The sequence below is a fragment of the Salvelinus fontinalis genome, chromosome 28, assembly GCF_029448725.1.
Source record: "Salvelinus fontinalis isolate EN_2023a chromosome 28, ASM2944872v1, whole genome shotgun sequence".
Taxonomy (NCBI): domain Eukaryota; kingdom Metazoa; phylum Chordata; class Actinopteri; order Salmoniformes; family Salmonidae; genus Salvelinus; species Salvelinus fontinalis.
Genome location: NC_074692.1, coordinates 34,104,258 through 34,119,602, shown reverse-complemented (window position 1 = coordinate 34,119,602; position 15,345 = coordinate 34,104,258). Strand labels below are relative to the sequence as shown.

Sequence of the window (15,345 nt, the reverse complement as noted above, 5' to 3'; positions counted from 1 at the left end):
TAATGTAAAACAATCACAGTAATGTACTTTATTGTTACCCAGAAATGATTTGATATTGAGATAAAAATGGCCGTGTTGGACCTTTAACAGATTGTCTATATTCCAAGCCACACTTTCTTCACTGAAGGAATGTTAAAGATGTCAGACTACTGGGAAAGGTATGGGGAAAAACACAAACTGATGTTCCTCCTCATTGCACCATATAGTGCATTCGCAAAGTATTCAGACCCCTTGACTTTTTCCACTTTTTTATTACGTTGTGGCCTTATTAAAAAAAATATATCAAATGTATTGTTTTCCTCATCAATCAAACAAAAATACCTTATTTACATAAGCAGTCAGACACTTTACTATGTGACTTGAAATTGAGGTCAGGTGTCATTGTTTCCATTGATCATCCTTGAGATGTTTCTACAACTTGATTGGAGTCCACCTGTGGTAAATTCAATATGATTGGACATGATTTGGAAAGGCACACACCTGTTTATATAAGGGCCCACATTTGGCAGTGCATTTTTCCCCTAAAGGACTCAGACCATGAGAAACAAGATTCCCTGTTCTCATGAAACCAAGATTGAACTCTTTGGCCTGAATGCCAAGCGTCACGTCTGGAGGAAACCTGATATCATCCCTACAGTGAAGCATGGTGGTGGCAACATCATGCTGTGGGGATGTTTTTCAGCGGCAGGGACTGAGAGACTAGTCAGGATCGAGGGAAAGATGAACAGAGCAAAGTACAGAGAGATCCTTGATGAAAACCTGCTCCAGCGCGCTCAGGACCTCAGACTGGGGCGAAGGTTCACCTTCCAACAACCCTAAACACACAGCCGAGACAATGCAGGAGTGGCTTCGGGACAAGTCTCTGAATGTCCTTGAGTGTGCCCGCCAGAGCCTGGACTTGAACCCGATCGAATATATCTGGAGTGACCTGAAAATAGCTGTGCAGCGATGCTCCCCATCCAACCTGAAGAATGGGAGAAACTCCCCAAATACAGTTGTGGCAAGCTTGTAGCATCATACCCAAGAAGACTCGAGGCTATAATCACTGCTAAAGGTGCTTCAACAAAGTACTGAGTAAAGGGTCTGAATACTTATGCAAATGTGATATTTCCTCTTTTTATATAATTTGCAAACATTTCGAAAAACACGTTTTTGCTTTGTCATTATGAGTTATTGGGTGTAGATTGATGAGCAAAAAAAAACTATTTTATACATTTTAGAATAAGGCTGTAACAAAAAAAAATTGGAAAAAGTCAAGGGGTCTGAGTGCTTTCCAAATGCATTGTAAACATACCTTCAACATACCAGTGACACATGACATAGAACAGAGAATGTGTACTGCATGCAAATAAGGACTGGGGAATAAAAAGACAAAAACATGTCATTAACATTCTCATAGTGTTGACCTGTATGAGTCAATCCCATGCTACAAAACCCTTCTTTTTGACCTGTATGAGTCAATCCCATGCTACAAAACCCTTCTTTTTCATGATTTGACCTGAATGCCACACACACAACATGAGTGAGATGGATTGCAGTTGTACAATGTCAGGGCAGTAATCTAAATTCAATATACATTTACAAACAGCATTTACTATTGAACGATGGAGGAGAAACTAACGGGGGGATTTAGCGACAGCAGTGAAAACACCTGATGCAACCTTCTGCAATAAAAAAAAATTTGTCCATTGCAATAATCTTCTTTTACAACTGCAATTATGTAGGCCTACTGAGTAGAATGTTAGAATGTTAGAATAAAGTAAACTATTCAGAAAGTACTCCAAAAGAAAACTAATTTGCTATTTAGAAACAGACTTTTTAAATGTGTCTAAAGAGAAGGTAGTCTAATACACGAGGGTGAAAATACTTGCCTCTAGGTATTTTTATTGGGATTATTTTTAACGGGTCAGGTTTGTTATTGGTGCCAAGTGTAGGCAGAAGTCCTTTCTCTAATATCTCTGTCGTAGCCTGGACTGGAAATTACTCCTACAGGAAAGGGGAGGAATGCTAATTACATCAGCTCTATGACAAATCAGAGATTCGCGTCACAGCCTCTGAGAGCCAATCACATTTCACCACGACTGTAGAAATAGATAGCGAACGGTACTCGTTTTTATATTTGACAACTGACGGGGATAGAAAGACCGAGAGAAACCTTAGGTTTCTTTAAAAAATTAAATACAATTTACCCAATATTTCTAAGCGATATAGGTCCATAAGGGTAAACAAGATGGTTGTGGTGACAGCGGGACATAAAGTAATCTTGATATCTGGGAAACAGAATGGCTCTCCCAGCGCAACACAGTGCTACAGACGGTCCATTTCGGTCGTTTTGCCCTCATCTGCTTCGAACCAAGCGAATTCGTCGGATTCCGACTCAAATTCGACAACTGGGCCACCCCTGCGAAAAAGACAGAGACTCACTCATTTGAGTCCTGAAGAAAAGCAGCTTCGCAGGTTAGTTTCATGAAGGAGCAGTTTAGTGTAACAATGTTCATGACTAGGCCTATGTTAATGATTATCTAGCAATCAAATGCGATAATATCTTGTGACCCAAAGGGGAACAATGGTGAGTTGATTGTCCAACGGAAGCCGGCTACTCCCTTCGCCCCACATTTGGAAAGATTCCATGAACAGCAATTCTCATTCTTTCCAATAACTAGGCTAAGAATAAAACATGCACGTTCTACATTTAGAATATAAAGTAGATTTGTATCTTTGGCCTACGACTCGGCCGGACTATCAGATTCAACAGGTATTGCTTATCAACGGATTTGAGTAGCCTACAGTCAGTCAGCTGGTCCGACCCAGTTCATATTTGAAGCAGCGCTGCACTCGATCTGTTCTGCCTGCGTGGCAGGAATATGGCGGCTGATTGTGCAATAACTAACAAGCCATTCCTGTTAGTCAACTTGTTCTGTCAGCAATTTCTAAAGAAAAATGCTTCAAATATCTGTCCTCTTCAGGAAACTCAAGAACAGAGTTGCAGCCCAGACAGCCAGAGACAGAAAAAAAGCTAAAATGGGGGACCTGGAAGACCAAGTTCTAGCGTTGGAGTTGGAGGTGATTGTATATCCAGCATGGAAACGTGTTATGGTGTAAATGGCTGCTACTCTGAGGTGTTCACACGTCTTTTCTTTCTCTAGAACAAGAAACTTCATGTTGAGAACAGGCTTTTACAGCGAAAGACATGTGGCTTGGTGAACGAGAATGAGGAACTGAGACAGAGGCTGGGGTTGGACACCCTGGAAGCCAAAGAGGTAAGCAGATTTGTGGAGTTGCTACTTATACAGAAGATGGAGGGTGGGGGTGAATTAAGTTGCCACCTGGTTGGCTGTCAGATCTGTCATAGCCTTGGCTCAGTAATATTACCTGTACTAACCTGAACATTTACTTGGTACCGGTATCCCCTTTAGTTTATTTAGTAAACATTTTAACTCTATTTTCTTAATTGCATTGTAAAGGGTTTGTCAGTAATCATTTTACAGTAAGGTCCACTACACCTGTTGTATTTGGCGCATGTAACAAATAACAACATAACATCCCAGTTTTAAAATGGACTGTTATAACACCTCTCTCTCAGGTTCAGGAGTTGGAGTCCAGTGGGATTGATGCAGGTTTGGGGATCGGGTCTTCTGAGTCTGCAGTACTCAGGCTACGTGTGCCTCCGCAGCAGGTGCAGGCCCAGCAATGCCCAAATCTGAAGATTTCCCAATGGATACAGACAGTCCTGACTCTACAGACTCTGAGGTGAGCCAGACCATTTTGTCTGCTACGGCTAATGTAAACAGACATTTTGTAGTGTGCCATGGGCTTTGTCAATTGGAGAAGAAACCATGTACCAGCACTTTTTATAATGAATAGTAATTGATTGGATTTATGTTGCCAAGAACTTTTCCAGTAGTGTTTTTCTATTTGTCCCAGTCTTGTTTGGTGGCCATTTCCAGATCTACCCATAGACTCAAGTATGGTCTTCTATCTCTGTTCAGAGTTGTAATTCTCTCCTTCTCACCCTCCAGTCTGATCTCTTGCTGGGCATTCTGGACATCCTTGACCCAGAGCTGTTCCTCAAGGAGTGTAGTGAGCAGGAGATCCAGGCGCAGGAGGTGCTGCTGGTCGGAGGGGGGGCAGGAGTACCTTCCCCCCCACCTGCAGCTCTGGGGGCCACACCAGTTAAGCTGGAGGCCCTTAATGAACTGATCCACTTTGACCACATCTACACCAAGCCTGTGGAGGGGGTGGCGCTCCCCCCTGGGCAGCAGGAAGTGCATTACGAGGAGAGTGCGACAAAGATGGAGGAGGTCTTCTCTTTGGCTGAAGAGGTCTGCGAGGTGGTGTGTGTCAAAGACGAGCCGGAGGAAGTGGTCATCATCCCTGAGAGTCACGGGGTGTTGGATGACTTCCTGTCCGCGGTCTCGCCGACCTCTGACCTGGCCCTGGGCGGCCTGGAGAAGACTGGTGCCTACCTGACGGAGACCTACAGCGACTCTGGATACGAGCGGTCCCCTTCCCCCTTCAGCGACATGTCCTCCCCCCTCTGCTCGGAGGGATCCTGGGATGATGCGTTTGCCAATGAACTGTTCCCTCAGCTGATCAGTGTCTGATGTGAGCCCTATTGGCCCAATTAATCAATGATCCGACCTATAGATCTCCCTTCTATTTTCATGTAGTGTTATGTGACTACAGTAGCTCATGCTTTATATTGATGTATAGATAGCAAAGTGGTAGCCTTTTCCCAGATTTGTTTGTGCTGTTGAGCCAATGGCTATATTTTTTGGCTTTACAGTACAAACTAATCTGTGACCAGGCTAATAATAGTTAACCTCGTGTTTTAAAACCAAAGTTAAGCACGTAATCTCTATTACAGCAGGTCTGTACGATGGGTGATCCTGCATTGACTTGTGGGAGATGTAGTTCTTGACATCTTAATTTGGCATCACTACTTGATTGCTAGTGGTATTGTAAGATTGCTTAATAATCTATCCACATTGTTGGGGTTCTGGGGACATAAATGCATCCAGTATTTGTGTACATTGTATTTAGCTGGGGGATGGGGACTGATCGTTCTACAGACACTTATTTATTTGTGTATTCTGCTCCGGCGTCTTCTGTTTTATCATGTAGGAATGCTTTCCTCTGTATAACTTTGTTAGACACTCTCCTTGTTGCGCTAAATTACTGCATTAATAAAACTTTGCATTGCATCTCGTTTGTCACTCATGAGGTCTGCCATACAGAGAAGGTTTGGGACTGAAACTACTGACTAGAGCTGCACCATCAAATAGGCAAGCTTGGGTGTCTTGACTATTTTTGCCATGGTATTGCCACTACATTCTACAGTGTGCTTATTAAGTTGGCTTTAAATGGCTATTGCTTTCTCAAAGAAGCAGAACATTCAGCATATCCTGTCACTCGCTCTGCGGGACCTGCCCTGGGTGCAGGTTTTGGATTTTGCCCTAGCACTACACAGCTGATTCAAAATTAAATAAAGCTTTGCTCATTTGACTTGGTACATAAACTAACACAACACAGCTAACTTGAACCTGAGGGGAGACCCTCCTGCAAAGACTGTCAAGAAAATGCAAAGCTAGAAATACTTCTGTTGCTGGCTCGCAACATTTTTAAAAATCCAATAATATACAGGACTCCATGCCTTTGTTTCTCTACGGTGTAAATAATTCCTAGACGTGTGGTTGTCAAATGATTGTTTTGAAATTACAAAACTATGCCAGAGACCTGTTGTAATACTTCATACAGCAGTTATTCTATACTGACAAGTTGGACACGATTTGTCTTCTCCATTAAAAAGGCAACTTGGTAAATCTCCAGCTACTCCTGGGACTCTGCCACCTGCCCCTGGTATCTCCTAGAGGTAGAGAAGCTGACAGGAAGTAGATCTTCAATACAGTTCAGATGCGAATGATTACACATCACTGATCAGTAGAGTCAAGTAGAAGTTGATTAGAAACTATGTGCGGCACAATCAAATGTTTGCATTCTCACACAAATGACACTGGTCTCCTATTACGTAACTAATGGAACAGGAACGTTCCTGAGAAACACAGACACTGGGAGAATTATGCTGGGATTTCTCCTGAGGTCAGTCAGGCTTTGTTCTCTTTCAGGTGGGGATGTCTTCTAAAAGGGTCAATCTGGCTTTGTGGTATTTCAGGTGCAGAGAATAATAGGACAGTCAGGGTGGCACCCTTTCACCTCCAGACATTTAATCTCACAGGTATTGCAGTTCTCTGTCTTTATTTCTCTTTCTCTGTGTGTTAACGTTTCAGTTGAAGTCAGAAGTTTACATACACCTTAGCCAAATACATTTACGTTTTTCACAATTCCTGACATTTAATTCTAGTAAAAGTTCCCTGTCTTAGGTCGGTTAGGATCACCACTTTATTTTAAGAATGTGAAATGTCAGAATAATAGAGAGAATTACTTATTTCAGCTTTTATTTCTTAAATCACATTCCCAGTGGGTCAGAGGTTTACATACACTCAATTACTATTTGGTAGCATTGCCTTTAAATTGTTTAACTTGGGTCAAACGTTTCAGGTAGCCTTCCACAAGCTTCCCACAATAAGTTGGGTGAATTTTGGCCCATTCTTTTAGACAGAGCTGGTGTAACTGAGTCAGGTTTGTAGGCCTCCTTGCTCGCACATGCTTTTTCAATTCTGCCCACAAATGTTCTATGGGCTTGAGGTCAGGGCGTTGTGATGGCCACTCCAATACCTTGACCGTGTCATCCTTAATTAAGTCATTTTGCCACAACTTTGGAAGTATGCTTGGGATCATTGTCCATTTGGAAGACCCATTTGCGACCAAATTTAACTTCCTGACTGATGTCTTGAGATTTTGCTTCAATATATCCACATAATTTTCGTTCCTCATGATGCCATCTATTTTGTGAAGTGCACCATTCCCTCCTGCAGCAAAGCACCCCCACAACCTGATGCTGCCACCCCCGTGCTTCACGGTTGGGATGGTGTTCTTCGGCTTGCAAGCCTCCCCCCTTTTTCCTCCAAACATAACGATGGTCATTATGGCCAAACAGTTCTATTATTGTTTCATCAGACCAGAGGACATTTCTCCAAAAAGTACAATCTTTGTCCCCATGTGCAGTTGCAAATCGTAGTCTGGCTTTTTTTATGGCGGTTATGGAGCAGCAGTTTTGGAGCAGTGGCTTCTTCCTTGCCGAGCGGCTTTTCAGGTTATGTCGATATAGGACTCGTCTTACTGTGGATATAGATGCTTTTGTACCTGTTTCCTCTAGCATCTTCACAAGGTTCTTTGCTGTTGTTCTGGGATTGATTTGCACTTTTCGCACCAAAGTACGTTCATTTCTATGAGACAGAATGCGTCTCCTTCCTGAGCGGTATGACGGCTGCGTAGTCCCATGGTGTTTATACTTGCGTACTATTGTTTGTACAGATGAATGTGGTACCTTCAGGCATTTGGAAATTGCTCCCAAGGATGAACCAGACTTGTGGATGTCTACAATTTCTTTCTGAGGTCTTGGCTGATTTCTTTTGTTTTCCCATGATGTCAAGCAAATAGTGACTGAGTTTGAAGGTAGGCCTTGAAATACATCCACAGGTACACCTCCAATTGACTAAAATGATGTCAATTAGCCTATCAGAAGCTTCTAAAGCCATGACATCATTTTCTGGAGTTTTCCAAGCTGTTTAAAAGCACAGTCAACTTAGTGTATGTAAATGTCTGACCCACTGAAATTGTGATACAGTGAAATATAAGTGAAATAATCTGTCTGTAAACAATTTTTGGAAAAATTACTTGTGTCATGCACAAAGTAGATGTCCTGACCGACTTTCCAAAACTATAGTTTGTTAACAAGAAATTTGTGGAGTGATTGAAAAACAAGTTTTAATGACTCCAACCTAAGTGTATGTAAACTTCCGACTTCTACTGTATGTATGTTAGGAAGGGGAAGCACCAATGTAGGAGGGTGAAGTGGCCCCTGGTCTTGGTGTGGCCCCTGGTCTTGGTGTGGCCCCTGGTCTTGGTGTGACTCGGGTCTCGGTGTGGCCCCTGGTCTTGGTGTGGCCCCTGGTCTTGGTATGGCCCCTGGTCTTAGTGTGACTTGGGTCTTGGTGTGGCCCCTGGTCTTAGTGTGAATCGGGTCTTGGTGTGGCCCATGGTATTAGTGTGACTCGGGTCTTGGTGTGGCCCCTGGTCTTAGTGTGACTCGGGTCTTGGTGTGGCCCCTGGTCTTAGTGTGACTCGGGTCTTGGTGTGGTCCCTGGTCTAGGTCTTGGTGTGACCCCAGAGTTAATGTGAACTTCCTCTGAAGAGTGTGCTTAGCAGCAGAGACAGAGCACATTTCCCCTCTCCTACTCTCAACCACAACAGAGAGTACAACGACCTCACAGCTGTTCAACTGAAACTAAAAATACATTTTCGCTTGTCACTGGACATCTTTGTGGTGACACAAAGTAGAGTTGTTGGCCCTCTTGATGCCTGACTTTTTCTGCAGTTAATAACTCTATACTCCTCAACAATGATAATAATAATAATAACTCTATACTGTTGACTTGCCATCTTTCTTTGGCAATACAACAAGTTGATTAAAGCAGAACTAGTGTTAGGGCTCTATTCAATCCGTATCGCGGAAGTTCAGAGTTACATCGTGATTGAAATTTAAATGCAACATTCCCGCGTTAGCGGAGACTGCATTCATGGTAAACCTGTATATATTGGCTCAATCAGAAGTTACCTTTACATTTCTATCACACAAGCTGTAACGCTTCAGCGATGAAGTTCGAATAGAGCCTATTGTTTTTGAAGGTTAGCCGTGGTAGGAACATTAAAGAGCAGGGGAACCTGTGTCTTTCTGAGTACACGATTATGTCACACAGCGCTGGCTGTCAAAGGTCACGCTTAAAATTAGGCCTACAGATTCAACTTGCTAATATGACACTGTCGTCACCTTCTCTTGAATTTGGATAAATCTTACAGTTGAGTAGGGCTCATGTTACTGCTGAGTGTGTGTGTGTTCTATATGGAGCAGTGTTAGGTCTCTACACCATGGGCAGCTGCCTGACTACTACCATCTTCATTCTCCACGGTGAGCAATCAAGATCCATGGACGGACATCAGACTAGGCTACCGTTTCAAACAGTGTTTCCCAGTACTTTCTAATAGAAATAAGTGACTTGAAAAATATCTCCACTATGAGCATTCAAGACTTCAAACTAGCTTATGATTTCAAACAGTATTTCCCAGAGCTTTCTAATAGGAATATATGACTTTGAAACATCTAAGCACGGAGGTGAGAGAGGTAGAGCACTGATCCCCTTCAAAATGACAGTAGAAAACCTTCAGAGAGGACTGAGGAAGCAAATAGCAAGGGTTTCCCAAACTTAAGATGAAAAAGGAAGAACAGGGTTTCCACCAACCAGAGGAGGAAGAACAGGGTTTCCACCAACCAGAGGAGGAAGAACAGGGTTTTCACCAATCAGAGGAGGAAGAACAGGGTTTTCACCAACCAGAGGAGGAAGAACAGGGTTTCCACCAACCAGAGGAGGAAGAACAGGGTTTCCACCAACCAGAGGAAGAAGAACAGGGTTTCCACCAACCAGAGGAGGAAGAACAGGGTTTTCACCAACCAGAGGAGGAAGAACAGGGTTTTCACCAACCAGAGGAGGAAGAACAGGGTTTCCACCAACCAGAGGAGGAAGAACAGGGTTTCCACCAACCAGAGGAGGAAGAACAGGGTTTCCACCAACCAGAGGAGGAAGAACAGGGTTTCCACCAACCAGAGGAGGAAGAACAGGGTTTCCACCAACCAGAGGAGGAAGAACAGGGTTTCCACCAACCAGAGGAGGAAGAACAGGGTTTCCACCAACCAGAGGAGGAAGAACAGGGTTTCCACCAACCAGAGGAGGAAGAACAGGGTTTCCACCAACCAGAGGAGGAAGAACAGGGTTTCCACCAACCAGAGGAGGAAGAACAGGGTTTCCACCAACCAGAGGAGGAAGAACAGGGTTTCCACCAACCAGAGGAGGAAGAACAGGGTTTCCACCAACCAGAGGAGGAAGAACAGGGTTTCCACCAACCAGAGGAGGAAGAACAGGGTTTCCACCAACCAGAGGAGGAAGAACAGGGTTTCCACCAACCAGAGGAGGAAGAACAGGGTTTTCACCAATCAGAGGAGGAAGAACAGGGTTTTCACCAATCAGAGGAGGAAGAACAGGGTTTCCACCAACCAGAGGAGGAAGAACAGGGTTTTCACCAATCAGAGGAGGAAGAACAGGGTTTTCACCAATCAGAGGAAGAAGAACAGGGTTTCCACCAACCAGAGGAGGAAGAACAGGGTTTTCACCAATCAGAGGAGGAAGAACAGGGTTTTCACCAATCAGAGGAGGAAGAACAGGGTTTTCACCAATCAGAGGAGAAAGAACAGGGTTTTCACCAATCAGAGGAGGAAGAACAGGGTTTTCACCAATCAGAGGAGGAAGAACAGGGTTTTCACCAACCAGAGGAGGAAGAACAGGGTTTTCACCAATCAGAGGAGGAAGAACACGGTTTTCACCAACCAGAGGAAGAAGAGGAATAAACCCACTTGGCACAGATATCAATTCAACGGCTATTCCAAGTTGGTTCAACGTAATTTCATTGAAGTGACGTGGAAACAACATTGATTCAACCAGTGTGACACCAGTGGGAAACAGAAGGGGAGATGAAACAGAGAGGCTAATTATTCAAAAGTGGACCAGAAACCTGGGGGAGGGAGAAAAACATTTGACACTAAAGCCCCTATGTGATGGTTTGTGTCTGCGTTCCTTGGAGTCAATTAGCCTTTCTAGCATCAAAGTTCTGACCTAAATGAGATAGAAAGAGAGAGAGAGGAAAGAAGATCGCCCTCAGTCCAGAACCCCTTTGACCTCTGTCAAAGCATGGTGACTGGTTTTCCACTGCTGTGAGGCTGGGTACGTCCTAATCTATGGTGTTTAGGGTATTCATTGTTAGGCCACTACTTTATGAATGATTCAGACTGGAAAAACACAGTCATTTCTTTCACCTCACACAACCACACCTGTCTGTCTTATGGTCAGCCGCCTAACTGTGAAGGTCTGCCTATCTGTGATGGTCTGCCTATCTGTGATGGTCTGCTAGCTGTGATGGTCTGCCTCTCTGTTATGGTCTGCCTCACTCTGATGGTCTGCCTAGCTGGGATGGTCTGCCTAACTGTGATGGTCTGCCTAGCTGTGATGGTCTGCCTATCTGTGATGGTCTGCCTATCTGTGATGGTCTGCCTATCTGTGATGGTCTGCCTATCTGTGATGGTCTGCCTATCTGTGATGGTCTGCCTCTCTGTTATGGTCTGCCTATCTGTGATGGTCTGCCTATCTGTGATGGTCTGCCTCTCTGTTATGGTCTGCCTAGCTGTGATGGTCTGACTAGCTGTTGTTGTGGCTGAGGAGAAGGAAACAATTCAAACCCCAATACATGTGTCATAGGCCTGAGATCACTGATGTTATGCCAGGTGACATCACTGGTGTTATAACAGGTTAGACCACTGGTGTTAGGCCATGTAAAATCCCAGGTGTTAGGCCAGGCGAGATCACAGGTGTTAGGCCAGCCGAGATCACAGGTGTTAGGCCAGCCGAGATCACGGGTGATAGTGCAGCTAAATGTAATGACAGTATTGAGAAAAGGAATGTTAGCCTGTATATCTTGAATAGGTAAGAATCAAAGACAAGATCTTCAAGTTGTACTGCTTATTGTCAACTAGCCTACATGGCTGTCATTGTAAATTAATTTGTTCTTAACTGACTTGCCTAGTTAAATAAAGGTTAAACAAAAAACAAAAAGACATCTATTATCATTATGAACCTACAGTTATCCTGAAGATATTCCTTCATGCATGTGTGACCATGTAAGAGTAAAGAGGAAAGATCAACGTAAAAGTGTTTAAGGACATTACAGAGAAAATGATTCTCTTCCAGAAACACTCTTGCCTCTTGCCTTATTTCCATTGCATCAGACAGAGGGTGAGTATGTGTGTGGAAAAAGGGAACCAAGAGGGTCCGAGTCATGACTCACAGCAACCAGTGTTCTTCTGACGCAATCCACCTCTCTCTCTCTCTCTCTCTCTCTCTCTCTCTCTCTCTCTCTCTCTCTCTTATTCTCCTTCTTTGTCCCCCACCCACCCTCTCTCTCTCTCTCTCTCTCTCTCTCTCTCTCTCTCTCTCTTATTCTCCTTCTTTGTCCCCCACCCTCTCTCTCTCTGTCGACGTGGCATGTGTGTGTGTGTCCTGTCACGCAGACCACCTCAACAGTGTGTGTGTGTGTATTGTTTTCTCTGTCGAGGTGGCAGACACACTCCCCAGCCCCTCACCAGAAAAACAACAACACAGAATAAGAGGGTTTTCGCACTTACAGGTTTTCATTCAACTTCAAGTTTCCTTCAACTTCGAAGCTTTATCAATTAAATGTCCTTTTATATGTAGGGATCTGGCCTTAATGAGGTCGAAAAAACCGCACACTCCATGCTAGCTCCTTACAAAGAAGAAAATAACCTACCTATGGAGGTTAAATACAAATAACAAATAAATACAACAGCTTTTTTTTCTACAGGCATGGTCGACACTGATAGTAGCAAGCATGCATGGCAGCAAGACTTTGGTGTGACCATCAATAATTATGAATGGGATTATAAATGATTAATTATGAATTCTTACCAATATAAAGAAAATATGTTGTTTCCATAAACCTCACAAGTAGCGGTCTGAGGCATAGCATTTCAGTGCTAGAGGCGTCACTACAGACACCCTGGTTAGATTCCAGGCTGTATCATAACCGGCCGTGAATGGGAGTCCCATAGGGCGGTGCACAATTGGCCCAGCGTCGTCCTGGTTTGGCCGGTGTAGGCCGTCATTGTAAATAATAATATGTTCTTAACTGACTTGCCTAGTTAAATAAAGGTTCAATAAGTTACAAACTACACCTGTTGTCAGAAGTCAGTATCGCCCTGCATGCTCTGGGGAATGTCCCAAATGTAAGCAGTACAAAGGTACTTACATCTGATCTGCACAAAATATGTAGCTCTAATGTGGTATGCTGCTATATTAACAATTATTCAATCACGGTTAGATGACACGAAACCTGTTGTGGTTGTTTTCTCTGGAAAGACTGACTAAAGTCCTCCAAGGGAAACCCGTTGCTGTATGTTTGGAGCCCTGTAGTTCGGGTTTATAGGAGATGAGGGTGCAAATATACTGTTGAAAGGGATTGCCAACCCATACTGTAACCCTCCAAGCATTTGGGTGTTGCTCTTTGTACCATTCGGAATTCTGTTGTAAGGCAGGTCCTCACCAGACATCACCGGCAACAACGTCGCCTATGGGCACAAACCCACCGTCGCTGGACCAGACAGGACTGGCAAGAAGTGCTCTTCACTGACGAGTCGCGGTTTTGTCTCACCAGGGGTGATGGTCGGATTCACGTTTATCATCGAAGGAATGAGTGTTACACTGAGGCCTGTACTCTGGAGCGGGATCGATTTGGAGGTGGAGGGTCCGTCATGGTCTGGGGCGGTGTCACAGCTTCATCGGACTGAGCTTGTTGTCATTGCAGGCAATCTCAACGCTGTGCTTTACAGGAGGAAATAGATTACTGGAAAACTGAGAGAGAGAGGGGGGGAGAAGGTTGAGAGAGAAAGAGAAAAATAAAAAAATTGAGAAAGATAGAACGAGAGAGAAGGATTCATTAGATTTCATTATTTTTACTGGGTCATAGCGACCTCCTCAAGCCTCATACTGCGATCTACAAGTTGTGACCAGCGAACTGCGAGCGCATGCACGTCACCAATTACACACCTCTCCATCGCCATGGTTTCACTTCCTGTACATGTGGCAAGTCGGCTCTGTTACAACGAAAAGCAGCCTGCCTGTCTGTTGGAAAGATACAAAATCTCCCCTCAAACCAAACCCTCCCCCACAGTATGACTGTTATTCTTCTGAAGAAACCCACATGTAGGCTAAAACCACATAACAAAAACACAAAACTGCATCAAGTTATTATATCCTTCAGGCTACACTCTTAGAAAAAAAAGGTGCAATCTAGAACCAAAAAGGATTATTCGGCTGTCCCCATAGGAGAACCCTTTGAAGAACCCTTTTTGATTCCAGGTAGAACCATTTTGAGTTCCATGTACCCTTTACACAGAGGGTTCCACAGGGATCCCAAAAGAGTTCTACCTGGAACCAAAAAGGGTTCTACCTGGAACCAAAAAGGGTTCTACCTGGAACCAAAAAGGGTTCTACCTGGAACCAAAAAGGCTTCTACCTGGAACCAAAAAGGGTTCTACCTGGAACCAAAAAGGGTTCTCTTATGGGGACAGCCAAAGAACCCTTTTGGAACTTTTGTTTCTAAGAGTGTAGGAATCACATACCTAAATACTGCCTAGATATGTTTGAATGAAACCATTATTTTATCTTTCAGTTACTTCAACCCCCATATACCAACTGTCATATCCAGAAGCACTAGCATAGCATATCACATAATGCACCAGGCCCAGGATTCAAATTCTGGATCCCTGTCTCTATCTAGGAAAATGACCTTTCCTCCAGGCTACGATATGTTTGACTACTTAAAAAGTAAAGTAACTAAGCAAATGACAGAGGAAGGGAGGAAGGAGGGGGAGAAACAGCCTGTCACTGTTTATTTTTTCACTTTTCTCTCTCACAATTTTTTTCTTTAAACAGACAACCCCTTGTGGCTTGTTTAAAAGTGCATGTTTGTTCTTGTGGGGAAGAACACAGACAGTCAATGTGATCACAGGACACGCACGCGAGCACACACACACACACACACACACACACACACACACACACACACACACACACACACACACACACACACACACACACACACACACACACACACACACACACACACACACACACACATATGATTAAGCCTCCCAAAAAATGTGAAATCTTATTTGTTTTCGTGCAAACCTCCCACTGAATTGAGACTTCCTGTAGAGACTAGTAGAATTCATGTTAGAGCCTCTGTTTGTACAGTTTGTCCTCTCAACGTCAAAGGACTGATGCAATATTAAACAGTTCTACAGTATATTGAGCTTGTGGACCAAAGGTCAATAAGTCAAGGATCAATATGTATTCTCTTTTGGACTAATGATCTGTTTAATCTATTACATTTACATTCTATGACTTGGGAGGTCACAGGACACAAATAACCCTTACTGGAAGGAGCTAAATTGGGTCAGATTCCACAGATTTAAAAACTAGGGATGGAAAGAAGCCGAACATTATGCTTTATAACATGCATTGCACAAGCTAAGAACAAAAACAA

General features: G+C 43.7%; 1 protein-coding gene and 1 pseudogene across 1 annotated transcript; both read left to right on the top strand.

The window, feature by feature from the left end:
* The first annotated feature begins 2,078 nt into the window (after window positions 1-2,078).
* Window positions 2,079-5,204, top strand: LOC129826624 (uncharacterized; annotated as a pseudogene).
* A 4,184-nt stretch (window positions 5,205-9,388) lies between these two features.
* LOC129825776 (sex-determining region Y protein-like) lies at window positions 9,389-10,579 on the top strand. The gene has a single exon (XM_055885922.1). It carries the CDS (start codon window positions 9,389-9,391, stop codon window positions 10,577-10,579), a length of 1,191 nt encoding a protein of 396 aa, XP_055741897.1.
* The last annotated feature ends 4,766 nt before the right edge of the window (window positions 10,580-15,345 follow it).